This window comes from Bos javanicus, chromosome 29, assembly GCF_032452875.1.
Source record: "Bos javanicus breed banteng chromosome 29, ARS-OSU_banteng_1.0, whole genome shotgun sequence".
In the NCBI taxonomy this organism is placed as follows: Eukaryota; Metazoa; Chordata; class Mammalia; order Artiodactyla; family Bovidae; genus Bos; species Bos javanicus.
Genome location: NC_083896.1, coordinates 49,834,234 through 49,860,083, shown reverse-complemented (window position 1 = coordinate 49,860,083; position 25,850 = coordinate 49,834,234). Strand labels below are relative to the sequence as shown.

The 25,850-nt window shown below is 62.0% G+C and overlaps 1 protein-coding gene across 4 annotated transcripts; it reads right to left on the bottom strand.

The window, feature by feature from the left end:
- Positions 1-12,102: 12,102 nt before the first annotated feature.
- Positions 12,103-25,294, bottom strand: LOC133241618 (uncharacterized). Of its 4 annotated transcripts, none has more exons than XR_009734648.1 (4): positions 24,844-25,294; positions 13,670-18,822; positions 13,289-13,350; positions 12,103-12,521 (listed from the first exon to the last, which is right to left on the bottom strand). XR_009734648.1 is itself a non-coding variant. In XM_061407391.1 (4 exons), exons 1-4 carry the CDS (start codon positions 16,936-16,938, stop codon positions 12,431-12,433), a joined length of 579 nt encoding a protein of 192 aa, XP_061263375.1. In that variant the 5' UTR covers positions 16,939-18,479; the 3' UTR covers positions 12,103-12,430. The 4 variants fall into 4 exon arrangements, 2 of the variants coding, with proteins under 2 accessions (XP_061263375.1, XP_061263374.1); XR_009734649.1 differs by having other exon boundaries at positions 13,289-16,512; positions 16,650-18,822; XM_061407391.1 differs by lacking the exon at positions 24,844-25,294 and having other exon boundaries at positions 16,376-16,512; positions 16,650-18,479.
- Between the last annotated feature and the right edge of the window lie 556 nt (positions 25,295-25,850).

Here is a 25,850-nt window from a genome sequence, read left to right as displayed (position 1 = left end):
CCCCCGACCCCAGAGCTGCAGAACCCGTGCAGGACAAACATGGGGCAGGAGCTGGGGGCTCTTGAGGTCCCGGCCGGGGACCCAGTCCTGGGCCCGCCTGTGGGGAAGGCCTTCCTGTTCCCCGTTAGAGCAGCAGAGACTCCTGGGGATGGGTGCTCCAGGCCACTCAGGGTGGGTCAGTCTTGTCCCTGGTGGAGGACGCAATCGTGTCTGATGGAGGAGGTAACTCCACTCAGAGGGCGCCTGGACCCTTAACCTGCTCTAGGATCCAAGGTCACCAGAGGGAGGGTCAGGGCCTGAGGACCCTGCACCCCTGGGGAAGGCAGATCCCTGGGGGCCATCCCACCCAGGTGGGGGCCCTCCTTACTAGGGCTCAAGCTCAGGGCTGAAGGGTCTGTGGCAGCCCATAGTCCCTGCGGATGCCCTCTCCCCAGGCGGAGGCCAAAGGGCTGGGATCCTCGGGCAGGCTGGGGTCCTCAGATAGATAATGCTGCATTATTGTGCAGCTGAAGCCCTCATCAGCGGTGACCTTGGCCTGGAAAAACAGGTCTGCCAGGGAAGTGGCCGGGGCAGCAGGGTCCGGCAGGGAGACCTGCGCTCCAGGAGGGCAGAGCCCGAGCTGTGGCCACACGAGGCCTGTCCAGGTCTGCGACGTCACCAGACATGGCCCTGGAGAGGGGTGTGGGTGGGGGATGCTCTGCTTCCTCCTGGTCCTAACAACCAAGGAGGCCCCAGGGACCCCTGGGGCTGGAGGGAAGGCCACTCGGGCTTCCAAGCCCACGTGCGTGCGTGCATGCTAAGTCTCTTCAGTCGTGTCTGTCTCTGTGACCCCGTGCCCTGCAGCCCGCCAGGCTCCTCTGTCCAGCGGATTCTCCAGACAAGAGCACTGGAGTGGGCTGCCATTCCCTCCTCCAGGGGGTCTTCCTGACCTGGGGATTGAACCTGCGTCTCTTACGTCTCCTGCGTGGGCAGGCGGGTTCTTTACCACAGCACCACTTGGGAAGCTCCATGGACAGGCGGGTGGCAGGCCGCCCCGAAGGCGACGGTAGGGTCTAGGGTACTCTTCTTGGGAGTGATGCGGAGCTGACCCCTGGGCTGTGCCTGGAAGCTGGGTGTAGGGGGCTGTGCGGCCGCGGAAGGCTCTGCCACGGGGGCAGGCATCTCGGGAGGCACACTCTTGCCCCTGGGGTTGGCCAGACACAGGGCAAGGTGGAGCCACCGTCTGCCCAGGACTGGATCCTGATTGTCTGGGCGGGCGGTCTACAGCAAGGCCCTGGAGGTGGGCCTGCAGAGTCCTGATCTTGGGTCCTGGGGCCCTGGGGTCGGGGGGGGGCGGTCCACAGCCGCTGCCTGTGGGGAGCCTGGCTCTGCAGCTGGAACACAGGCTTCTGGGTGGACGGTCGGGCAGCCCGGCTGGACGCCCCCAGGAGGCCGCCCCACCACCAACATCTGCCTAGGGCTGTCAGGGCAGGTCGGAGCCCCTGGGGATGCTCCTGGGTGCTTCTGAGCATGTGGCCGGGACACCCCCTCCCAGGGCCTGCCTGATGGGCCTGCTCCAGCTGTCCATCCACCTTCCTGCGCCAGGAGGTGGGAGGAGGGGCCCAGCCAGGGAGGGAGGCATGGAAGGACCCCACTAAGCAGACCTCACCCACCGGCCGAGGAGGAGGGACCTTGGGCTGCCAGGGAGAGGCCGAGCGAAAGACACAGGTGGCCTCGCCTGGAGGCCACCAGCACTGGAGGGACTGGCATGAGGCGGCCGAGTGGTGGGAGGGGGGCAGCGGAGCACGAGTGGGCCTGGGGGGCAGGGAGGGGGCGCAGAGCCCCTCTTCTGGGAAGGCATGTGGCTTCCATTGACCCCAGCCTCGCAGGGTCAGCTGATGGAGCCGGGGGGCACTTCAGGACTTCCCCTCACCCCTCCTTGAGGGACTCTGACATGCCCCTCGCCAGAGTCCGGGGTTCCTGCCTGCCTGGAGGCTCCCCTCCAACGGACCCATCTCCACCCTGCCCCCAAGCACAGTCTGATCTGAAGGGGGCTCCCTGGGGATGAGGGAAGCCCCTCCTGTGTGCTGAGACCCCCCAGAAGGGAGGGGCTGCTGCACTCCCGGTTCACACCGTGGGGGGCTGCGTGTCCTGCGGCCCCTGGCCCTGGGGGAGGTGGACGGGTGTGACCAGCACCCCTCCTCCCGCCCCCTGACAGCGTCCAGCCTCTGCTTCCTCAGGGCCCCTGCCAGTCGGGCGGAGCGGAGCGCTCAGGGCGCCGCCGGCAGCTCACGGGGCCTGAGGTGCCTGTGGCCCCTCTTTCTTCCTACTGCTCCCCGTTGCAGGGACCTGGTCTGCTGGTCTCTGGGCCGCACCCCGTGATCCAAGGCCCAGGGAACGGGCTCCTGGGGCCCAAGCCCCCCAGGCACAGGCCTGTTCCCCCCGCTGGGGCTAAATGGCCAGCACACAGGCGGTCCTTCCTGAGTGTCCCTCCCTGGAGGCCTGCAGCACCCAGGAGGCCGTGTGGAGGTGGGTGGCCTGGGCCTCCTGGTCACCACCCTCTTATCAGCGTCCTCTGTTTAGACTGAGGCCTGCCGGCCGGCCTGAAAAGCTCAAGACCAGTCTCCTGGGAGCCTCATCCTGCAGCCGGGGCTCAGCGTTCACACGCTGAGCACTGTGACCCCCAGGCTCTGCTCCCGGGAGATCAGAGGTCGTGCTGTGTCCCTGAAAGCTTCAGCCCACACGAGAACCACGGGCAGGGCCCAGCCTGCAGCTGGAGTCCTGCCCAGGCCAGGCCTGGGGCTCCCCTTAGGACTGTGCGGCCGGCCTGCTGGGCCCAGGAGCTGAGGGGCCTCTGTGGCCGGCAGGAGGGTCCCCAGTTTCAAGGAAGGGAGAGGGGGCGGGGCCTCACCTGGAAAGAGCTGCCTTCTTTTCAGGCCTCTGGGCCGCCCGGGCAGAGAAACCAGGAAGGAAGGCCTGGCTTGGGGGCTGGTTGGAACAGGGGCAGGGGTCCCCCCTGTTGCAGCCCCCCAAACACCCCACCTCAGAGGCCAAAGTGGGTGTCATGAGGTCCGCTGACCTCACGGGGGCGCAGGAGACAACAACATTTCAGCTGTTTGCAGGGGAAGGACACGTGTGGGCTGAGGTTTTTGGGCTGAGCCAGTTTAGGGGGGACCCCCAGTTCCCTCCCCAGTGTGAGGACCCCTGCCCACTCCTCCCAGCTGCTCCCCAAACCCAGGGCTTCCTGACAAGCATCTCCCCCACCCCCCAGCAGCCCTGCAGCCTCTGCCCTCTGACCACATCCCCGCCACCCTCCCCCCGCAGGGGGCCAATCCTCTGGGGCGGGTAGTGGAGGCCCCTCCCGAAGCCCAGCCGGGACTGAGACCCCGAGGCCCGCAGCTCCACCCAGTCTGTGCTTGTGGAAGGGGGCTCCAGGGGCACCACCGGGGTGGAGGTTGGGGGGAAGGGGCAGCTCAGGAAAGGCCTGAGAGGGGGCCGGGGTGTGGCTGCGGCTGGAGCCTGGAAGAGGCAGCGTGGGAGAGGCTGGCTGGGGAGGCCCGAGTGCTGGAGGCCCTGGGCGGGGGTCTGAGGAGGTTGCTGGGCAAGGACAGTGCAGCCAGGGGAGGACAGGAAGGCGGGGGACGGGGGGCACTCCTAGGCTGAGCCCCCAGCCCAGCTCTGTCGGGCAGGTCCCCAGGACGCTCCCACGGCCCTGCGGGGCTCCCAGAGTCTCCTGGCCTGCTAGGGATGTGGGCACAGCTCCCCCTCACTCCCAGGCTTGTCAGACTCAGCTGCACTCTGCTGACCCTCCCAGCAGGAGGCCTCCCCACTGACGTCCCCCCCCCGCCCCAGGGAAGGACCAGGCTCTGGACCTGGGGCTCCATTTCTGTGGGGGTCTCCCCAGAGGCCGCTGGACACCTTGGGTGGAGCCCACGGGGTGGGAGCAGGCCCCGTGCCCCTTCTGCCTCAATGCTGGGACCTGGGGCAATGGGGTGGTAAGGGGTGCAGTGGCTGGGGCCCCTCCCCACTTGAAGGGCAAGAGGGCAGTCCTCCAGCAGGTGCTGGGGAGCCATAGAAGGTTCCTGAGCAAGGGCAAGCCTGGAGCCAGGGAGGCCCGGTGGGGGAACTCCATGGACCTGGGCCAGACCCAGCCCACCTGAGGGGCTGCGACCTGGGGTGGGGGCAGAAGCCCCCAGCCGACCTCCACCCTTCTCAGCACGTCTGGGGTCCTGAAGCAGATGCTGTCTCAGCCGGACTCCAGTCCAGCCCAGTGGGGTCTGCCCTGATGGTCACACCGGCTCCGCCTGTCAGAGCCCTCCCCACCCTGGCACGGCCCGGGACGAGGGCACGGAGGAGGGGGCAGGTTGGAGGGCACCAGCAGTGCCAGGCCAGCCCCAACTCCCACCCCGGGATCGAGGGCTGGTTCCCAGGGCCGGGATGCTCCCTGCGCCCTCCCACCCCTCCTCCCTGGCCTCAGTTTCCCCATCTGCTCTCAGGTCCTGGCCGGGTCTTGGCCTGTCTGTGGTCTGGGGGCTGCCTGGACCTGGGGAACCCCCATGGGGGCCTCCCTGTGGCGGGAGGGGAGGGTCGCGGGTGCACAGGAGAAGGGCTTTCCCCCACTCCCACCCCGCGACATGCTCCCCAGCCTGTCACCGTCACTCGGCTTGACGATAGGTGGCCAGGCTCAGCCCCAGGCCGCACAGGGAGCGGACAGCTCCTGGGGCCCTAGCGCCTTCCCCTCAGGAGAGAACTGCTGGGGGGGGGGTGGGACCAAGACCCAGGGCTGGGGGGTGGCCTGGAAGGGACCTGATGCGTGTGGGCGAGCAACCTTGGCAGGCTGCCCTGCTTGCCACGAGGCTGGATGGAGGGCCTTTTCGTGGAAGGGATGGAAAGCTGACTTATAACATTTGTTTTTCCCCAACCTTTGCTTCCTGGCTTGTGCAACACCCCCTCCCCTCCCGCGCCCTTCACCTGGGCCCAGGGTGATGGCTTGCAGGTGCCCCCCCACACACCCTGCTCCAGCGCCCAGCCTCCCGCCTTGGGCAGGTTGATGGGCACTCTGAGCCCCATGGGGGGCTGCAGGCACCTGCCCCGCCAGTCAGCTGTGGCTGCTCTGTGCAGGCTCGGCGGGGCCAGCCCGGGGCTGGGCAGGCGGGTGCGTGTCTGCGGGCTGGGTGGGGAGGCGCGCCCCAAGGTCGGAGTCACGTGGAGGCGTGCAAGGCTGGGTGTGCTCAGGCGGTTTTAGGAGGGGCCGTCGAGGTCCCAGTTTCTCAAGTCTCTGTCCTTCTCGACAGGATCTGGCTGGTGGAAACCCGCCCAGAGGCTTGGGAGCCAGAGATGGAGAGGGTGGGGAGGGAGGCTCCAATAGGGAGAGGGGCCCCGGCAGAGGAGGCTGAAGGTAGGGTGTCTGCTGGCAGCAGGGTCTGTAAGGCGCAGAGAGTGGGTCGCCCCACCTGTCCTGAACCTTGGCTCCTTCTGCAGCCAAGTGGACACCTAGGTTTGCCCAGCCTTCAGGAGGGTGAGGGGCCACAGTGGAGGCTGGGGCCCTTGGCCTGGAGGCAGGCAAGCCTCCTCTTCACTCCCCAGTGGGCTTCCAGACCATTTCCTTGTTCCCTGAGACCTCCCAGCCTCGAGGCTCACATCACCTTCCGGGCACAGAGTCTGTGCTCCTCCCAACCTCAGGTCTCCCCTCAGCCCTGGGCACTTACCGCCTGCTCACCTCTGCCCTCTGACACTCCTCCTGCCTCCGTTCTGGGTGATTCTCTCTTGTGCACCCAGCATCCTTCCGGAACCCGAGCCCTGAGCGCCGGGACCGGGCCTCCCTCCTTGCCCCAGCCCCCCAGGAGCCCCGCACTGGCCCCGTCCCTCTGGCCCCTGGTCCCCCCTGTCCTCCGGCTCGCCCAGGGCCCAGTGACCCCCACCGCACCTCTGTTCCCTCATGGCAGTGCCCACGTGGTGTCCACTCCGGGGCAGGAGCATGGTCACCCTGCACACATCCTCAGCCTCCCTGTGATCTGTGGCGCTGACCTGGCTGCTCAAGGGCCCCCTGACCTGGGACCTCTTTGCCTATTTGGGCCACACCGCACCCCTGCCTGGGACAACCCAGTTCCTTCCTTGTATCTGAGTTGTTTTAGACTCCACAGGTGGCTGAGATCATGGAGCGTTTGCCCGTCTGACTGAGCACAGTGCCCTCAAGGTCTTTCCGGGGGCCACTGCTTCTAAAGCAGATCGCCACCTCTAGGGACCCTACGAGCCATCTGGCGGGGGTACTCTGTTCTCCACACTGCAGCATTAATCCTCCACACTCCAGTCTCCACGCTCGGTGCTCCACACTCCAGCATTAATCCTCCACACTCCAGTCTCCACGCTCAGTGCTCCACACTCCAGCATTAATCCTCCACACTCCAGTCTCCACGCTCGGTGCTCCACACTGCAGCATTAATCCCCCACACTGCAGCATTAATCCCCCACACTCTAGTCTCCGTACTCCACATTCCGTTATTAATAGTCCATGCTCCGTTTCCTGTTCTCCACACTCCTACTCCATTCAGTACTCCATTCTCCATACTTCGCACTCCATTACTAATGCTCTACACTCCGTTTTCCATGTTTTGCTCTCCAGAATCCACACTCTATTCTCCACTGGTCACGCTCTGTACTTTACACTCCGTTGTTAATGCTCTTCCGTCCAGTCCTCATCCCTCTCCTCCGTGCTCCACGCCCAGGTCTGTGGTCCGTACTCCCTGCTCCGTCCCTTACGCTCCACACTGCTGCTCCACTCAGCTCTCCATCCCCAGTACTTCATGCTCCACCACTGGCACTCTGCACTCCATTCTCTGCACCCCGTTATCAACACTCCATTCTCCATCCCCTCTTCTTCATACTCCATATTCCAATCAGTGCTCCACTCTCCATCTCTGTTAATAGCACGCTGCAATCCATACTCCATTCTTAATGTCTCATTCTTCGTCCCTCACTCCCCATGCTCCTCCTCCACTAACTACGCGGCTGTCCCATGCTCTATATTCCATACGCCGCGATTATTTCTCCGTGCTCCACTTCCTGTTCTCCATACTCCGTACTCCATTCCTGATGCTCCATTCGCCGCCCCTCATTCTCCGTAACTCACACCCATTCTCCGTTATTAATGCTCTGCACACGTCCTCCACCGTTATGCTCCTCTGGGCCCTTCCTTCCTTTTCTGACTCCCGCCCACCCACCTGTGGTCTGGACCTCCGGCCTCCCTGTGGCCTGACCCCAGCCCATCTCTGCCTTCCCTCCACTGCTGAGCTTACCTCTCCCTGCTCCTCCCAAAGCCCCCATCCGAGGGAGAGCGGCTCAGGGCCTCTCACCCGCGCCAGGAGCCCCCGTAATGGGATAAGAGCCCTTGAGAAAGGGACCCACCGAGCCCCCTCCCCACAAGAGAGGACTCAGCTAGCAGGTGCTGTCTGTGAGCCGGAAAGAGGACCCTGACCAGTCTCCCTACACTGGTACCTTCATCTTGGACCTGCGGGCTCCAGTTTTGTGAGAAATAAACCCCTTCTGTTTAGGCTGCCCTCTGTGTGACCTTCAGCTGCGGCGGCCCCCAACCGAGACCACCCTGCTCCTAAGCTCGCTCCACCCCTCGGCTGGGCGGTCTGAGCACTGGAGCACGCCCTTCTGAGGCTGGGGCTGCCGACCCTGCCTCTTCATGGTTACCCTTGGGCCGGGAGGACCAGGAGGCACCCCCGCCCACCTGAGTCCTGCACGTGTCCCAAGGCCATGCGGGGCGGCGGCAGCCCTGTCTCCTCCCGCTGAGCAGGGCTTCTCTGCTGGCCCTTGGACACGAGGACGCTGAGGCCCTGGGGGCAGCCATGCCCAGGCCAGAGTTGGGGACACAGCCCCAGCCCTGGGCAGGCTTTGAGTGGGGTGGCGAGTGGGCGGTGGCCCCCTGCTTCTACCCCTCAGTTCAGTGATCTGTGCATTTCCTGACGAAGGCCTTTGATGTTCACCAAGGAGCCCCTCTAGCTGGGCCGTGGGCAGAACATTCCACCTCTCTCCTGCGGGCGCTGTGTCAGCAGCAGGGTGTGCAGGGCTGTCTCCTGGTCCAGGCCACGCTACTCCCCACAAGGGCTTCCACGCCGCCCCAGACACGGCCACAGAAACTCCTGGTGGGGACTGCACTCTCTGCAGAGCTGAGCCCCGCTGGGCCATGTGAGACCAACCTCACAGGGGAAGTGACGTGCGTTCTGAAGGGTCCAGACGTGTCCCCAGCCACAGGGCCCCAGAAGCCCCTGCGGGTCAGACCTTGAGCGGAGCAGGGTTCGTGTCACCCTCCTGCTCACCCCTCCTGGCCGGCAGTTGGGAATCACGCACGACTGCTCACGGGCGGCTCGTGATCGGTTACCTGGCCGGCAGTTGGGAATCACGCACGACTGCTCACGGGCGGCTCGTGATCGGTTACCTGGCCGGCAGTTGGGAATCACGCACGGCTGCTCACGGGCGGCTCGTGATCGGTTACCTGGCCGGCAGTTGGGAATCACTCACGGCTGCTCACGGGCGGCTCGTGATCGGTTACCTGGCCGGCAGTTGGGAATCACGCACGGCTGCTCACGGGCGGCTCGTGATCGGTTACCTGGCCGGCAGTTGGGAATCACGCAGGACTGCTCACGGGCGGCTCGTGATCACTTACTCCGTCTCTGTTGTCATTTAGTCGCTCAGCTGTGTCTGACTCTGTGACCCCACGGACTGTACCCACCAGGCTCCTCTGTCCGTGGGATTCTCCAGGCAAGCATGCTCGATTGGGTTGCCATTTCCTTCTCCAGGGGATCTTGCCGACCCAGGGATCGAACCTACGTCTCGGAATGTCTCCTGCGTCGGCAGGCGGGTCCTCACCTCTAGCGCCTCCTGGGACCCGTGGCTCCCCGTGCCCCTCCCCTTGGTAACCTCGAATCTGTTCTCTATGCCTGTGTGTCTACTTCTGTTTCATGGAGACGCTCATTTGTGTCACGGCTGAGGTTCCGCACATAAGTGGTCTCACATGGTGCTGTCTTTGTCTGACTTACTTCACTTAGCCTGATCATCTCTAGGTCCATCCACTCTGTTGCGAATGGCGTTGTTTCGTTCCTTTTTATGGCTGAGTGATATTCCATTGTGTACATCCACTGCGTCTTCTTTACCCAGGCCTCTGTTGATGAACGCTTGGCTTGCTTCTGTGTTTCGGCTGCTGTAAATACTGCTGCTACCGGGGTGTGTGTATCTTTTCGAATAGAGTTTTCTCTGGATGTATGTCCAGGAGTGGGATTGCTGGATCACATGGTAAATCTGTTAGTTTTCTAAGGAGCTTTCACTGTTCTCCACGGTGGCTGCATCCATTTATGTTCCAATGCGCAGCTTCTTTTTTTAAAAAAAATATGTTTTAAACCTTTGCCTGAGATCGACGTGCACACAGCACTGTGTGTATTCGTTTACGCTTGGCTGTGCTGGGTCTTCACTGCTGCACACGGGCTTTCTTCTCTAGTTGCGGAGACCGGGGGCGGCTCTGGAGTTGCCATGCTCGGGCTTCGCACTGCGGTGGCCTCTCTCGTTGCAGAGCCCAGGCTCCAGGCGCACGGGCTTCAGTAGCCACAGCACATGAGCTGGGTAGTTGCCACTTGCTGGCTTGGGGCGCCTGGGTGTCAGGAGGAGTGGCACAGAGGCCCATGAGCTCTGACTCTCAGGCCCTGAAACGTGCAGGCTTCAGTCGCTGTGGTGCACAGGCTTAGTTGCCCTGGTGTGTGGGATCTTCCTGGACCAGAGATCAAACCTGTCCCCAGCATTGGTGGGTGGTTTCTTTCCACACTTCTACCAGGGAAGCCCCAAGTGTACAGTTTCATAAACAGTCAAATACACATCTACCATGTATATGCCCTAACCACTCCCCATCTAGCATATACACCCACCCACCCCCACCTCCCGTATACACCCCAACCACCCCCCACCTCAATGTTTACCCAAGAGGAAGAAAGCATGTCCACACGAAGACTTGCAAGCGGATGCTCATGAGACCTTTATTTGGAAAAATCTCAAACTGGAAACAACTTAAATGCCCATCAGCAGAAAAACATGAAAGCGAACAGGGGCAACTCTGTGGGACAGAGTCCACTGGGCGGTGAGAAGGAATGGGTGAAGTGCTCAGGAAGGCGGTAGCAGTCACAGTGAAAGTCGCTCGGGCGTGTCTCTTTGGAGCCCACGGACTATACAGTGCATGGAATTCTCCAGGCCAAAATAGTGGAGTGGGCAGCCTTTCCCTTCTCCAGGGGATCCTCCCAACTCAGGGATGGAACCCAGGCCTCCTGTGTTGCAGGCGGATTCTTTACCAGCTGAGCCACCAGGGAAGCCCAGGCTGGCAGGGGCAGTGCGGAATGCAAGAAGCCAAAGGAACAGGAGGGTTCCCTGCCTGGTTCCAAGGACAGAAGGCTCCGGAAAACGCAACAGTGAGCGTTTGCAGTGGGGCTGGTGGGGGAGAGGCACAAGGACTCCTTGGGAGCCACGCGTGTGCGTGCCGCCCAGCTTTGGCTGCAGGTCACACGACATGCGTGCGTGTGAGTCTGACACATGTCAAACCTGTCAGGCGGTGAGTTGCAAATGTCCACAGGTGGCCTGTATCTCGGCGGAGCTGCTCTCAAAAGGCATCAGGGATGGACTTGAAAGAGGCTGAAGGTGTGACGGCCCCCAGTCAAAGCCCTGGAGCTGCATTTGCCTTTGTTTTCAGACCCAGAACCTGCTGCTTGGAGAGGGGAAGGTCCCGTACGTCACGGTAAGCACTGCTGTTGGGGTCCCTCGACTGTTCCCCTGAGTAACCAAGGCCATTCACTCAAGAGGCTGTGTGCTTGTGGGGGGTGTTAAATACAGATCACCAATACCCTGATCTTGAAGAGCTGCCATGGGTCCCTGTTAACGAGGACACCCACGGGGTCAAGAAATAAACAGAGTCAGGTCAACGCCCAGCAACACTGGTCTGCTGGGCTCATAGACCCACTCAGCGGTCCTTGTCAGGGTCTCTGAATTTATAGTTGACACTGAGACACTTGGCAGTTAGTAGTCCCAACAACTGGATCTATGAGGGCACTCTGAAAGGTCCAGTAAGGAAGGTTAGGGACCGACTGTGTTTTCTTGGGCTCCAAAATCACTGTGGACAGTGAGTGCTGTCGTGAAATTAAAAGACGCTTGCTCCGTGGAAGAAAAGCTATGAAAAACTTAGAAAGCATATTAAAAGCAGAGATATCATTTTGCCCACAAAGGTCTATATAGTCAAAATCATGATTTCTCCAGTGGTCGTGTATGGATGTGAGAGTTGGACTATAAGGAAGGCCAAGCACAAAGAATTGATGCTTTTGAACTGTGGTGTGGAGAAGACTTGAGAGTCCCTTGGACAGCAAGGAGATTAAACCAGTCCATCCTAAAGGAAATCAGCCCTGAATATTCATTAGAAGGACTGATGCTGAAGCTGAAACTCCAATACTTGGGCCACTTGATGTGAAGAGCCAGCTCATAGGAAAAGACCCTGATGCTGGGAAAGACTGAAGGCAAAAGAAGAGGGTGCAGAGGATGAGATAGTTAGATAGCATCACCAACTCAATGGATACAAGTTTGAGCAAACTCCAGGAGATAGTGAAGGAGAGGGAAGTCTGGCGTGCTGCAGCCACGGGGTCACAAAGAGTTGGACACAACTTAGAGGCTGCGCAGCAGCAACGGCGACCTAGCAGCCCCGCTCCTGGGTTTACATCTGCACAAAACCACGATCGGGAAGACACACGCACCCTGTGTTCATAGCAGCACTGTTTACAGTAGCCAAGACATGGAAGCACCTAAGCGTCCACTGACAGATGAGGGGATAAAGAGGACGCGATGTATATATATCACGAGAATGGCAACCCACACCAGTATTCTTGCCTAGAGAATTCCATGCACAGAGGAGCCTGGCAGGCTGCGTCCATGGGGTCTCAAAGAGACGCACACTGCTGAGCGAGTAACACACACATGTGCACACACACACACACATGCACACACATACAACACACACGTGCACACACATAGGCACACGCATGCACACGCATGCACACGCATGCACACGCGTGCACACACAACACACACGTGCACACATAGGCACACGCATGCACACACGTGCACACGCATGCACACATGCATGCACACGCACACACACATACAACACACACAACACACGCACGCACAGTGGAGTATTACTCACCTATAAAAAATGAAACAATGGCATTTGCAGCAACATGGATGGGCCTGGAGGGTATCATACTAAGGAAGTAAGTTAGACAGAGACAGACAGACAGTCTATGATACCAATTATATGTAGAATCTAGAAAATGATACAAACAGAAAGAGACTCACAGACATAGAAACGGAAATTGCGGTTACCAAGGGGGAAAGGAGGAGAGCGGGATACAGCAGGAGCTTGGGATCAGCAGATACACACTCGTACGTATAAAACACACCAAAAGCAGGGGCCTGCTGGACAGCACAGGGGACCGTATTCAGTGTCGTGTGATAGCCTGTAATGGAGAAGCGTACAAAGAGCACATATTTACCTAAATCACTTTGCTGCACACCAGAAACTAAAACAGCATCGTAAACGGATTTGTAGGAAACGGGAGCCGCCAGCCTGGTCGGCGGTGCGCATCCCGTCGGCCCTCGCGGCCGGGCGAGCCCCTGCTCCCCTACACGCTCAGCCGCGTGGGTGTCACCCTCCCACTGCTGATACTCAGGGCTCGTGTCCTTGCCGTCTGTCCCTGTCTGACTCTCCCTCCCCTCTGGTAAGGTCCTGCAGGTTGCACGCTGGGTCATGCGGTGATGCCAGGCTTGCAGCTGGCTTGGAAGCCAGGAAAGGACCCGGCTCCTCACAGGGAAGGGGTCTGCTCCCACGCAGGCTCAGAGCGCCCGTGAAGCTCAGGCTGGAACTCAGCATCCCGGGGGCGTCCATCCAGCCGTCCCGGCTCCACCGTCGGGGTCCCAGGTTTTCCTGAGCAGGGCCATGGCGGCAGCCCCGCACCAGAGGCTTGGACACCTGATGGTCACCCTGGAGCTCACCTCTCTCTGGGAGCCGCAAGGGACTGGCTTTCTTGCTCAAGTCCCTGGCGTGCACGCATTGCCCTCGGGTTTTCATGGTCCTTCCGTCGAGTAACTCAGTCATAACCCCGAGTTCCATTGTCTGCCTGCCATCAGCCCCCTCCTCACCATGACGTTTCAAATGCCAGAACCACCGCTTCAGTGACGGAGATGAGATAGGGCCGAGACGGCATAGGTGGGAGGCCTCACTCACCTCCGTGCTCTGAGCAATATTTCTTCTTCTCCAGTTTCCTTCGCCACCGTCCAAGGTGCATTCTGCAAAGATACATTATTTTCATAGCCTGAAAAAAAAACAAAACTCAGCCTCTTTATAAAACACATGAAAAAGTAGCCTTAGGAAGAAAAAATTAAGAACTTGTGTGGCTGACAACGCTGACGGCCTCCCAAGCCTGAGGGCCACAGCAGTGGCTGCACCCATCACGGTGACCGCGGATCAGGCCGCCCTGGCCTGCGGGGCGTTCAGCGCTCGGTCAGCCCCGCACCGAGCCGTTGGCGAGGCCTCGGAGGGGGAAACCCGTCAGGGGAGCCAGCTACCCTCTCAGACAGTCCACCTTCTTCCTCCAGCTCGCGAAACTGCTCAGGTGGGTGTTAACAGCGGGGCCTCCAGGTGGGACTCCGGGACCCAGGCTCCTCCCACAGGTCACCTGTCCCCCTTCCATCGTCCAGAGGAAGAGAGGGAACCCCTCATTCTGACAGGTGGAAACCGAGCTGCTCGTGGGCCGTCCCCTGGGACGTCCCTTGGCCACATGCCGGGTCAGGTTCAGGGCTGAAGACTGGAGGGGACAGCAGACTGGCCGGGGAGACCTGGAGCTCTGCCGGTGGGCGACGTCCACCAGCAAGGACAGGAAGAGGAGCAGGCCAAGCGCAGGGGACATGGCACGTCTGGGGGTCAAGGATGGAGCCAGCGAGAGGGCTGAGGAGGAGGGCAGGAAGGTGCCAGGGCCAGCCTTGGCCGCCAGGTCCCTGGAGACCCGGGAGACCGCCTAGAGGAGGGTGAGGATGAGGGAGGCAGGTAGGGTGGGGACGGGGCTGGGCAGGGCGGGAAGCAGCAGTTTGTGGCTCAGATCCACACAGAGGGACCCGGGTGCTCAGGGCATCGAGGCCCGCAGGAGGTCCCGCCCCCATGCCCAGCCCCTGCCCCAGGGAAGATGTGGCGGCACCTCGGCCGCGGGTGAAAGCTCTCCGCGGCTCCCGCTGCCCAGGGTGTGAGTGTCTGCTCCCCGGAGGGGCCGGCAGGGTCCATCGGGCAGGAACCTGGGGGCCACATGGAGGGTGTGGACCTAGGAAGTGCAGACCAGAAGGGGCATAGTGGACGCTGGCTGGGAGGGGGCTGGAGATGCTGGAGAGAAGGATGACGGCGGCCTGAAGTAGGTGCCGGGCACCGGGCGAATCCAGCCTCTGGGCTGTGCTGGGGCGGCAGGTGTGAATTCCAAGCCGGGCAGCCAGGCTGGCCCACAGGCAGAACTCTGCCTCTGAGCCGGGCCCCGGGAGATCCCCGGGGAGCACAGTCAGGAGCCCGCGCGATGTTCCAGGTGCAAGGGACAAAGAGGGACTGGGCCTCGGACGGGGCGAGACAGTGGGCCGTGCGACACGCCCGTGTGTCTGAAGGCGCGGGAAGGGGGCCAGAGGGCACAGCGGCCCGTGGGCAGGCTGTGGGCAGGAGCTTTCAGCGAAGGGAGACACAGGTGAGAATTCATCAGGAGGGCGGGCTCGATTCGACCTGAGCCCCAGGGAGAGCGGGCATGAAGGGGGCCCCCAGATCCCAGCTGGGGTGATTGGATGGCACTGCCCCAGGTGCGAGCGAGGGCGGCGGTGGTTCTGGCTCCAGGGCACGTGGAGCGGACATGCAGGTGAGTCTGGAGCTCAGGAGAGGCGGCCCTAGGGGTGGCTGTCTGCAGGAGGTGGGCACCCCAGCGGTGCCCAGCGGTGCCCAGAGGATGCCCAGGACAGAAGTGCCCCAGGGACGGAGCCAGGGAGGTTGGGCCTCTGCCCTGAGCCCCCGACACCCTTCTATCCCCCGTCCTCCCACCCACTCCCTCCCCAGGCCACCCCATCTGTCCACAGAACTTCTGTGGGAGCCCCTAACCCAGTGCACGGCACCATTGACAGGTGGGGAAACTGAGGCTCGGGGGTAGGGGCTCCCCCAGGGCTTGTGGGGGTTTGACTTGGCTACAGAGCTGGACAGCAGGCTTTGGATACCCTCACCCTGCCGACAGGGTGCCATACCCCGGCGTGGCTTCTCTGTGCTGGTGACGGGAGCCGGGCTCAGTCAGCTGAGGCTGGCCTGGAGATGGAGCTCCCAGGGCGGCAGCCCCTCCTCCCCAGGCCCTAAGTGCTTCCAGACCCTGCTCTGCGTGGCCTTATCTGTGCCTTTGATCTGTCTCATTCATCCTGAGCCTGTCTCCCCTTCCTGTGTGTGCCCGCCTGGGGGCTGGTGCACAGCGGGGGCCACAGGCTAGGTCAGCGAGGCTCTGAGCGGAGCACGGAGCTGGCGAGGGCGTCCTTCTCTGTTCCTTGGGCGCAGCTGGAGGCAAGGCCGCCCCCCAGGATGGAGGGGAAGCCCCATCCCACAGCCACACCCGGCACAATCCAGGTGTTAAGCGTGGGTGGGGGTCCCAAGGTTCTGCTCCTTGAACGCAAGCTCCTCACGAGAGGAGTTTGTTTTGATCACAGCTCTACCTCAGCATCTGGAACGGTGTCTGGTGTCCACTGAGTCTGAGTACAGGGAGAGTGAGCGAGTGGGTGAGTGAGTGAATGCGCTACCCAATAAATGAACGAGTGAGTGACTGAGTGAATGAGTGAGCAAGCCAATGAATGAAGGACTTAACAAATGAGTGAGTGAATAAGTGAGTTAATGAAATAGTGAGTGAGAGAATGAGTGAGTGAGTGAGTGAGTGAACGAGCTTGTTAACGAGTGACTCAGGGAATGGCTGAGGGAGTGATCGAGGGGCGGAGGAACGTGGACTAGAACGAGTCTGCGCCTCCTGGGCTTGGCCTCCACCCTCCGTCCTGTCTCCCCGTGGCCAGGCTGGGGTGGGGCTGGCACACACCCGTGCCCAGTGTCCTGGGCGCCCTGGCCTCCTGGGGTGCTGTCCTCACGTCCTGAGGGTCCCGGTCTGGGAGCTCCCGGATCTCCCCCGTGCATTGCCGTGGGCTTCCCCAGCTGGATGCTCTGTGTTCTGGCCCTGGTCCATCCAGAGCCCTCTAGGTCTACAGGCCTCAGAGCATCCGTCTGGGACAAGGAGGGGCCCCCTAGAGGCTCAGGGGGCCTCAGCCTCACCTTGTGGTCCAAGGGGTTGAGGGCAGGTCTGGATACGGCGGAGCAGTGTGGGCTCTGCAGCCACTTCTGGAAGGCGCCTGGCACAGCCCCGGGCCACTTCCCCATCAGGAGAGCGCGTCCCTCCGGGTGGACCCTGCCTGGCGAAGGGGCAGGACGGAGGCTGGGAGTGGGGACCCTGCAGCCTTGAGCTCAGACCCGCTCCTCCGGGCCCTGCCTGTGGAGGTGCACACGGATCCAGCACAGGCGCTTCCCGGCTCGGCCTTGAGATGCTCACCAGCCTGCCGGACTCTCCTTCCTAGAAGCGGCCTTTGGGCTCTGCAGACCCGGGCTTTCTCTGCCTGCTCTGGAAGGTGCTTCCGGAGAACAGGGGCTCCTGCAGTGGGTGCAGAGGGCACCCCTGAGGGAGCCCTGGGCTCTTTGATAGCTGAGTGGGCTGAGTCAGCCAGAGGTCCCCAGGGCTCTGTGACTCCCGTAAAGATCCAGAGCCTTTCTCTGTTTGGGGTCTGGTGAGGCTCCCTGAGGTCAGACACTGCGTGGCCGGGCCTGTGTGCCTTGGAGGGCATGAAAGTGAGGCGGCTTCCCTGTTGTCAGTCTCCCTGTGAGGCTGGGGGCTGCTGGCCGCCACACCCCACAGGGGCTGCCTGAAATGGGCTGGAGCCTCCCAGAAAGGAGCCACCACCTCGTCTTTATGCACTAGGCTGCCCGGGTCTGCAGGTCCCTCCCTCGACCCCAGACAGGCCGCTCCACCGTCTCACATCCAGAAGGCTCCGCGTCCAGGGTCCTGTCCGCCCCCGACTGCCTCAGTGAACATGCAGGGTCCAGGCTGGGGTCTCCCTGCGGGCCTGTGTGCACTGTGGGGAAGGCGGGGCTGGAAGGGATGCAGCCAGCCTGGGGTCTGGTTTGGGCTCAGAGCAAATATTGTGCTGAACCAGTTCTGGGGTGCTCGGGGGTGCTGGTGTGTGCTGCCCGCGTGTGTCTGTGTGTCTGAGTGTTTTCTCTGGGAGCCCGCATTGACTGGCTGCCGCCAGCTCCACGGAGGGACACAGGGTGGCTGGCAGCATCTCGGGGCCCCATGCCCGTACCTCACTTTCAGCTCAGATTTTCGTCTGCGAGGCCCGTCATAGAGGCCACTCTGTGACCAGGAGCCCTGTTCTCTCAGGTCCAGAGGAGACCCTGGTCCTGAGAACCCCGGGACCGGCCCCTGCCGGCACCACCCACTTCCGCCTGGGGGCCTGATGGGGTGCTGGGTCCCAGACGGCCACGGCCAGGCCGCCGGTGCACTGCTGGGCCTCGCTCCGTGGCGTGGCGTCCTCTCTGTCCTTGGCCAGGGCCTGGGGCGGCCGCCTGCCTGGCTCCCCAAGGGAAGGCCCTGGGAAAGGGGTGACCTGGGGGGTCAAGGGTCCGGCCCCTTCCAGCGGCCTCCCAGGTCCCGCTGACAGGGCCCAGCCGGGCCCACCACCAACTCCAGGCCAGAAGCAAGAGCAGCCTCTGAGGGTGAGGGCAGGAGAGAAGCCGGGATGCTCTGGGCAGCGGGGGTTGGCACCAGGGCCACGTGATGGGGAGGAGAGGGGGTGGGGGGGCAGGACTCCACCTCCACAGGCCTGTCCCTCACCTGGAGTCTGAGGGAAGGATGCATACCCAGCCTTTAGGGGGTGGCTCAGACAGAGGAGACACAGGACACCCTTCTGGACGTAGGACCCATGATAAGAGGGGTGGGGATGGCACCCTGGGCAGCAGATTTCAGCTCCATAGACAGAAGGGCCGGCCGAGAGCCACGGCCCCTCAACGCAGGAAAGTGCTGCAAAGGCAGTGAGCACCCCGCGGCTGGGAGTGATCGAGCAGAGACCAGCTGGGAGAGCTGTGAAGCACTCTCAGGGGGAGTGTCTTGGCCCTGGGCACCTGGGACTTGCGTCGCTGCCCTCAAGTAGAGGGCATCCTGAGATCCAGCCACAGCCGGCAGGTTGGAGGCTCTTACCACAGCCACAGGGCAGCTTGTTGCTGGAAACAGGCACTGAATCCAGAAGAGCATCCTGAGGGCAAACACTGACTCCCACAGAGCCTGCGTGCCCCCGCGCTGGGCTGCCTTCCTGTCCGCATGCTCTGCGGGCACCCGCACTCGTTGATTTGGGGGAGCACTTGAATGAGGACTAATTTCGGTCCAAGAAAGATGGAATCAGACGCCTGACCTCTAGGGATCGGTACCCTCCGGCTGGGGTCCGCGAGGTGGTCGAAGCTGGCTGCCTTGGCACCTTCCTCCAGGGCGAGACCACCGACAGGCACTCACGTGTTCGAGCATCGCAGCCCCCAGCAGGCTGAGCAGGGCCATGGAGCAGCACTCTCAGACGCCCCCTCGTCCCTACCTCCAGGCAGATGTCGCAGCTTTGGGTCCTGCCAGCCTCCTCATTCCCCCAACCTTGCTGACATCGCACACCTGTATTTTTCAGTCCCTGAAAAGATATTTGAATATGGGGCTTTCCCCCCCAATTTTGATGGATAATTTCAAACACTTTTTCCAGTAGTCATGTACAAATGTGACAGTTAAACCATAAAGAAGCCTGAACGCCGAAGAATTGATGCTTTTGAACTGTGGTGCTGGAGAAGACTTTTGAGAGTCCCTGGGACTGCAAGGAAATCCAACCGGTCTGTCGTAAAGGAGATCAGTCCTGAATATTCACTGGAAGGACTGATGCCGAAGTGACCACTGCTTCCTCCCTGTCCTAACACTCGGACTCCCGGCCCCCCATCTGCTCACCAACACCCACTTAGCCAGCCTACCCCCTGCCCCCTCCAGCCCAAATGCACATCCTAGCCTCACATCCAATATTTTGGCCACCTGATGCGAAGAACTGACTCATTGGAAAAGGCTCCAGTGCTGGGAAAGATGGAGAGCAGGAGGACACTAGGAGAAGGAGGGCCCCTGCACTCCCCGCCGGCGCCAGTAAACTCTGGGCACTGGCTTCACCCCAGCTTCCCCAGATGAGGAACGGACCACAGCGCTCCCTCCCCCGACCCTGGCTTTGAAACCGATCAGAGGAGAGGAAGCCTCCAGAGAGGGGGTGCATGTGGGGAGTGGGGCCAGTGAACAGATGCAGGACCGTCAGGACGAAAGGGAGAGGGGTCCACCCAAAAAAAGGGGGGAAATTTATGTCTGACTGTCATCCTGGGGGCTCTGAAAGCTTGTGAGGGGCCTGGAGTGGCAACTGGAGCCCCCAGAGTGGACCGTGGATGGCTGATGGGGTGGAGGGGGCAGGAGACCCAGCGATGGTCAGATCTGTCCATGGTGGCGGCCAGGAGGGGCAAAGGGGAGCCCCTGCGGGCAGGGCCAGCTCTCAGGCCCGGAGGGGCCCCGGGGACAATCACGGGCACCAGGGGCCGGGTCTCAGCACGGCCAGTGGGGTGCGGATTAGTGGGTTGGTCCGGAGCTGCCGGCCACAGCTGTGAGTCTAGGATGTGCGTTTGGGCTGGAGGGGGCAGGGGGTAGGCCGGCTCAGCGCGTGTTGGTGAGCAGACGGGGGGCCGGGAGTCCGAGTGTTAGGACAGGGAGGAGGCAGTGGTCACCATCCCCACGCCGAGGACAGTCCAGGAGGGGTGCGTGACCCACGGGGCCCGAGGATGTGGCAACCACAGGGTCAGCGGTGAGCTTCTGGGCTGTGGTCATCAAGTGCAGAGACAGAAAGGAGGGTGCTGGGGCCGGGGGCCGGGGCGGGGCGGGGTGGCAGGGGCGGGGTGGCAGGGGCGGTTTACCGGGGACAGAGTGTCCTTTTGGCAGGATGGATGGATTTCTGGAGACGGATGGTGACCTTGGTTCTTCAGCGTGAGTGTGATTAATGCCACTCGGAAACAGTTGAAATGGTAAACTTTCTGTTATTGTGTATATTTTACCACAATCGAAAGAAGATGCAATCCACTTTGTCTTCCTCGATTTTTAGATTTGTATGTGGCGATTTGGCCATGATCTGGCTTTGGTGCCATTTGAAAAGCTCATCATTGTTTAAGCAAAGAGGAAAGCCCTTTACTCTGTGTAAACTGTGGGGGAAACCCTTTAGTCTCTTGAAACGCTACTGTATTGCATTTAAAAGTGGTGGATGAGGCCGCCATGCACTTCCTTGGTGGTAAAAAATCTGCCTGCAGTGCAGGAGCTGCATGTTCGATCCCTGGGCTGGGAAGCTCCCTGGAGGAGGAAATGGCGGCCCACGCCAGTCTTCTTGCCTGGAGAATCCCATGGACCGAGGAGCCTCGCGGCCTAACAGTCCATGGGGTTGCAGAGAGTCAGACACGACCGAAGCAACTTAACAGGGACGCCCAGCCACCGTAAGTGCCCAGACCAAGCGCCACTGTGAGATTCAGTTCGGCCGTAAACGTCTGGTTTAGCCGCTTTGGCCACCTGCATCGTTCGGGGTCAGCCAGTGGCGGCCGGGGGCTGGATGACAGTCGTGTTTCTGTAAACCCCTTTCTATCAGCAGGCAGCCCCTCCTTCTTGACTGGCAGCCTTGACCTGCTTTCCTTAGGGGAACTGAGGCTTTGCAACACAGATCCAGAGACCTGGGGCCCACAAAGCCTAAAATACTTTCCCTCTGACCTCTTATAGAAAAAGTTCTCTGCTTCCTGATCAAATACATAGGATACTCCTTTGCTGAGTATTCCCTCAGACTTTTATAATTCTTCCTCTGGGTCACAACGGAAACCAGCCGCAAGACAAAATGAACAAGAAGCTCAAATGCTTCATCTGTCAAACAACGGCCCCAGGACCGGAGCCTGAGCAACTGAAATTCTGGTGGTCTTCCCAAGGGAGGCTGCAGAGGAATGGCATTCGCAGTGCGGAAGTGGCAATCCCACTCACGGGGGACACATCTGAGAGGCTTCTAGGTCCCAAAGAGGACTGAGAAGACATGTAGGGGGCCGGGGGACCCGCCCAGTAGTCGGCGGCGGGGAGGCAAGTCTGGGATCACCCCACCATGGGAGCAATTGCCCAGAGGCGGGGAGCAGGGACCAGGCGGGGACAGCGAGACCCCACGACGGGGATGGGGCAGCAGCGTTCTCCGGCGTCCCTAATCACTGCAGACGGTGACCGCAGCCATGAAATTAAGAGACTTACTCCTTGGAAGGAAAATTATGCCAACCTAGAGACCACATTAAAAAGCAGAGACATTACTTTACCAACAAAAGTTGGTCTCGTCGAGGCTATGGTTTTTCCAGGAGTCATGTATGGATGTGAGAGTTGGACTATAAAGAAAGCTGAGTGCCAAAGAATTGATGCTTTTGAACTGTGGTGCTGGAGAAGACTCTTGAGAGTCCCTTGGACTGCAAGGAGATCCAACTAGTCAATCCTAAAGGAAATCAGTCCTGAACATTCATTGGAAGGACTGATGCTGCTGAAGCTGAAACTCCAATACTTTGGCCACCTGATGCGAAGAGATGACTCATGGGAAAAGACCCTGATGCTGGGAAAGACTGAAGGCGGGAGGAGAAGGGACGACAGAGGGTGAGATGGCTGGATGGCATCACCAACGTGATGGACCTGGGTTTGGGTGGACTCTGGGAGTTGGTGATGGACGGGGAGGCCTGGCGTGCTGCGGTTCATGGAGTCGCAAAGAGTCGGACACGACTAAGCGACTGACTGAACTGAAACGCCATTGCTAGTGGCAAAGCTCTGACTATGGGGGAGGCCACGTGATGGCAGAGACTGGCGTGAGGCAGACACAGCCCAGGACGGCTGGGAGCCCCCTGGAGCTGGAAGAGGCAGGAGGGACCCTCCCCTAGACCTCACAGGGAGCTCGCTGACCTGTAGCCCTTGGCTCGGGGACAGGGACAGCCCCCCGGAGCTGCTTCCTAGGGGCAGCATCCCCAGAACCCTCCCCAAAGGCCATCTGCAAAGAGACGGGGGTCTGGGCTGCAGCCCCTGGAGCAGCCTGCCCGCCCAGTAAGCACCTTGCGTCCCAGCCTGGGCTTCTCAGCTCCGGGACAGGTAAGGCTGGACACATGGGGGCCAGAGAACCTGGGGCCTCACACTGCCTCTCCCAGAAAGGACGGCGCCCCCCCAACCTCTGCTTCCTGCCGCCTGAGTCCCCAGAGCTGTCTGCCCAGGAGCACACCTGGATGGCAGACGCCCATATCCCAGCCACAGCCCGGGCCAGGGACCCAAGGAGCCACCGGCTGGAGGCCAAGGGGCTGAGGGCACGGGGGCAGCCACGGCTGCCGATGGACAAACCAGGGTCTGACTGACAGCAGGGCGTGGGCACCCAGCATGGGGAAGGGGCAAGAGCCAGGGCAGGACCAGAGCCCCGGCCGCCCGTGGGCCTTTACTGGGTTCTCTGCCCCGTGGGGCAGGCGATGCCCTTTGCTCAGCTGATGGGCAGGGTGCCCCAGATTGGGCCTCACAGCCCAGCAGGCATCCTGACTACTGGGCCCACGGGGTGCTGGGGGACTGTGTGCAGGCAGGGCCTCAGGCCTCTGGGGCTCGCTGGGGCCGGTGTGGACCGGGTTCCAGAAATCGGGTAGTAGCCCCAGCCCCGAGCCCCCCACCACACACCCAGGTGCCTCACCACACCCCCAAGGCCCCCCACCACATGCCCAGGCTCCCCATCACACCCCCAAGGCCCCCCCACTACACACCTGGGCTCCCCATCACAACCCTGAGGCCCCCACCACATGCCCAGGCTTCCCCAGATGCCACTACTTGGAACCACTTGGAAATGGAGCCCTGTCTGGCCCACGGGGTCGCTGAGAAGACCCTGCGGCCACCACGCCAGCCGAAAACAGCTCAGTCACCAGAGCGCGCGGAGCTGTTAGGTTATAAATCGGAAACAGCCGCATTCTGCCGACGTCTCTGCCTGCTGCTTCCCAGCTGAGGGGCCCAGGGTCCAGCCGGGCCTGGGGTCTGCCCCGAGGACACTGGCCCCTCCGGTCTCTACTCCCACGCAGTGGCAGGGGCACAGCGCCCCCGCCTCAGACTCCCGCAGCCCTTACGTGGGGATGGAGAGCAAGATCGGGGTCCTCCTTTGGGGAAAGAAACTGTAACTGTGTAGTGACAGCCATGAGCGAGACTCACCGCGGGGACCCTGGGCAATGCATGCGCCTGTCAGGCTGTTTCTATGTAGCCTAAAACCAACACGTTGTTCTCTGTCCATTCATCTCAACTGTTCTTTTACTTTATCTGGGGGCCATGCCGTCCCATTTGTGGGCTGCTGATTCCTCAACCAAGAACCGAACCCGCGCCCTCAGCAGTGAGAGCGCAGGTCTCTAAGCCCTGGGCCACCAGGGAGTCCCTTCCTCAATCTTCAGAACCTCAGAAGCAGGTGCCGCGAGCCGCTCTGGGCCCCGGCCTTGTTGCCACAGCTTGGCGGGAGCCTCCTGGGTGGGGATCTGGGGAGAACCCCGACCCAGGGCCACACTCTGGAGCTCTGCCTGCGTGCAGACTCCAGCAGCCGCTGCTTCACTCAGCCCCGCAGGTCTCGCCTGGCTCCCACTCCCTCTGCCCTTCTGCAGCGGCCCCCAGGCCTGTTTCTAGCCGGCTGCTGGTTCAAGTCAGACCCCCAACCCAGGTCTGGGTGCTGTGCACCAGCCAACCCGCAGCTCTGCCTTCAAGACCTGCGCAGCCCCAGACACCCCCCACCTCCCAAGGCTTCACCCCACCCCTGCGGCCCCCCACCTCCCAAGGCATCACCCCACCCCTCCCTGGCCCACCCTTCAAGTGCATCCCTGGGCAGCAGGCAGAGGGGCCCTGGTAAAGCCGGGCCAGAGCCCCTTGGAGCTCCCAGGCTTGTAGGAGGAGCAGGGCCCAGGGCCTGGGCCACACGCAGGTCCCCAGGAATGGCCAGCTGGGGCGGCGAGGCTGCGGCCCCCAGGGAGCTCCCAGAGGTGGGAAGGCTGGCTTGGACGGCCCCCACTCACTGTCTCCTTCTAGACATCCAGCCCGGCCTGGGACGCCCACCCGCCTGGGGGCTGACGCATCCCGGCTTCCTGCCCGCCTCGGGCTCCTCGGCCCTCGCGTGCTCCTCGACCTGCCCGCTCCAGGCACCTCCTGTGGTCCTCCCGGCCAGATCCAGCCCTCACCACCCGCCCCCAGGGGCGGGGCCGGGCCTGCCCTGCCCCTGCGCACCCTCAGTGCAGACGCCCAGCGCCGAGCAGGCCCCGAGAACATCACTGACGAGAGAGATGGGCTCTCCTGGTGAGTCTGGGGGGCGGGTCAGGCTGCGGGTGCGGGACATTGACTCTCCCCAGGGAGTCTCCCACCTGGCTGCCCAGGGAGGCAACGCCCTGCCCCTCTGAGTGGCCGCTTGTGGCTCCGCTAGGGGGGTGGCTGCCAGCCCGTCCCCATGAGCCGCCACCCGCCTGCCCGAAGTTTGGACTTTTCAGGCTTCCAGGGCAATGCCCTCCTGAGCTGGTGGTGAGGGGTGTTTGACCACAGCCAGTTGCCCCGGCCCCTCCGGAGCAGGCCACGTCACCAGCCCCTGCCTGGGTCCCCTTACCTGTGACAGCCCCACCTCCAGCACTGGCCAGCAAGGGGCCCCATGGTGGAGGAGCCTCGGGAAGTGGCTGCTGAATCAGGTCGGCGAGTCAGACGTGGTCATAGAGGAGGGAGATGTGGTCGGCACCGAGGGGCTGACATTTGAGCTGGGTATGGAAGGCATGCGGGGCCTGCAGCAGGAAGGAAGGAGGAGCTGCTGCTCCTGGCAGAGGAGCAGAGGCCCAGGTCGTGGGAACCGGGGGCACCTGGAGTGCAGGAGGAAGAGTGAGTGCCCGGGGCTCTGGCCAGGGGCCTGGGGTAGAACCAAGGGTGTCGGGGAGCCACAGAAGGCTCCGGAGACAGAGCAGTGGCCCTCTCAGCCAGAAGGCAGAGCCTGCCTGGCCACAAATCAGTGATTGCGAGCGGTCCCTGTGGTCCCACCCCCGGGTGAGACGTGGCACCTCATCCTAGGCGCTCCCAGCCAACCATGGCCACGGGCATCGCCCTCTTAAAGTGACAGAGCCCTGGGGGCTGGCCCGAGGCTGAACACGGGAGGTGGGGGTGGGCAGGAGGGCAGGCAGGCGATGGTGAGGGGAGGGGGTACTGCCTGGGCAAAGGGCAAAGACAGGAATGTGCAGGGCGTGTGCCCAGAGAGGAGCCGCCAGACTTGGCCGGGCCCTGGACGTCCGGAACAGTGGGAGCAGGCCGCCGAGGCTGGCCGCAGGCCCACGGAGTCCTTGTGGCTCTCAGCCCAGACACGCGGCCCAGGGGGCGTCCTGAGGTCCCTCGGAGACTGGCCTCCAGGCTGCCAGCCTGGACCTGAGTTGAGAGGCACGGAGGGGACAGGTCAGACCTGCCCAGTGGCCTTGGGGCTGCCACCTCCTCACTACATGCCCATCCAGCCCGGAAGGAAACTGGGAGCCATCACAAGCTAAAACTCACTGGTAAACAAAGCAGGAGGTCCGGTTGGGAAATGGAAAGCCCAGATCCCGGAGAGCCCTGAGTCGTCGCCATGGGCTCCCCTGCGTC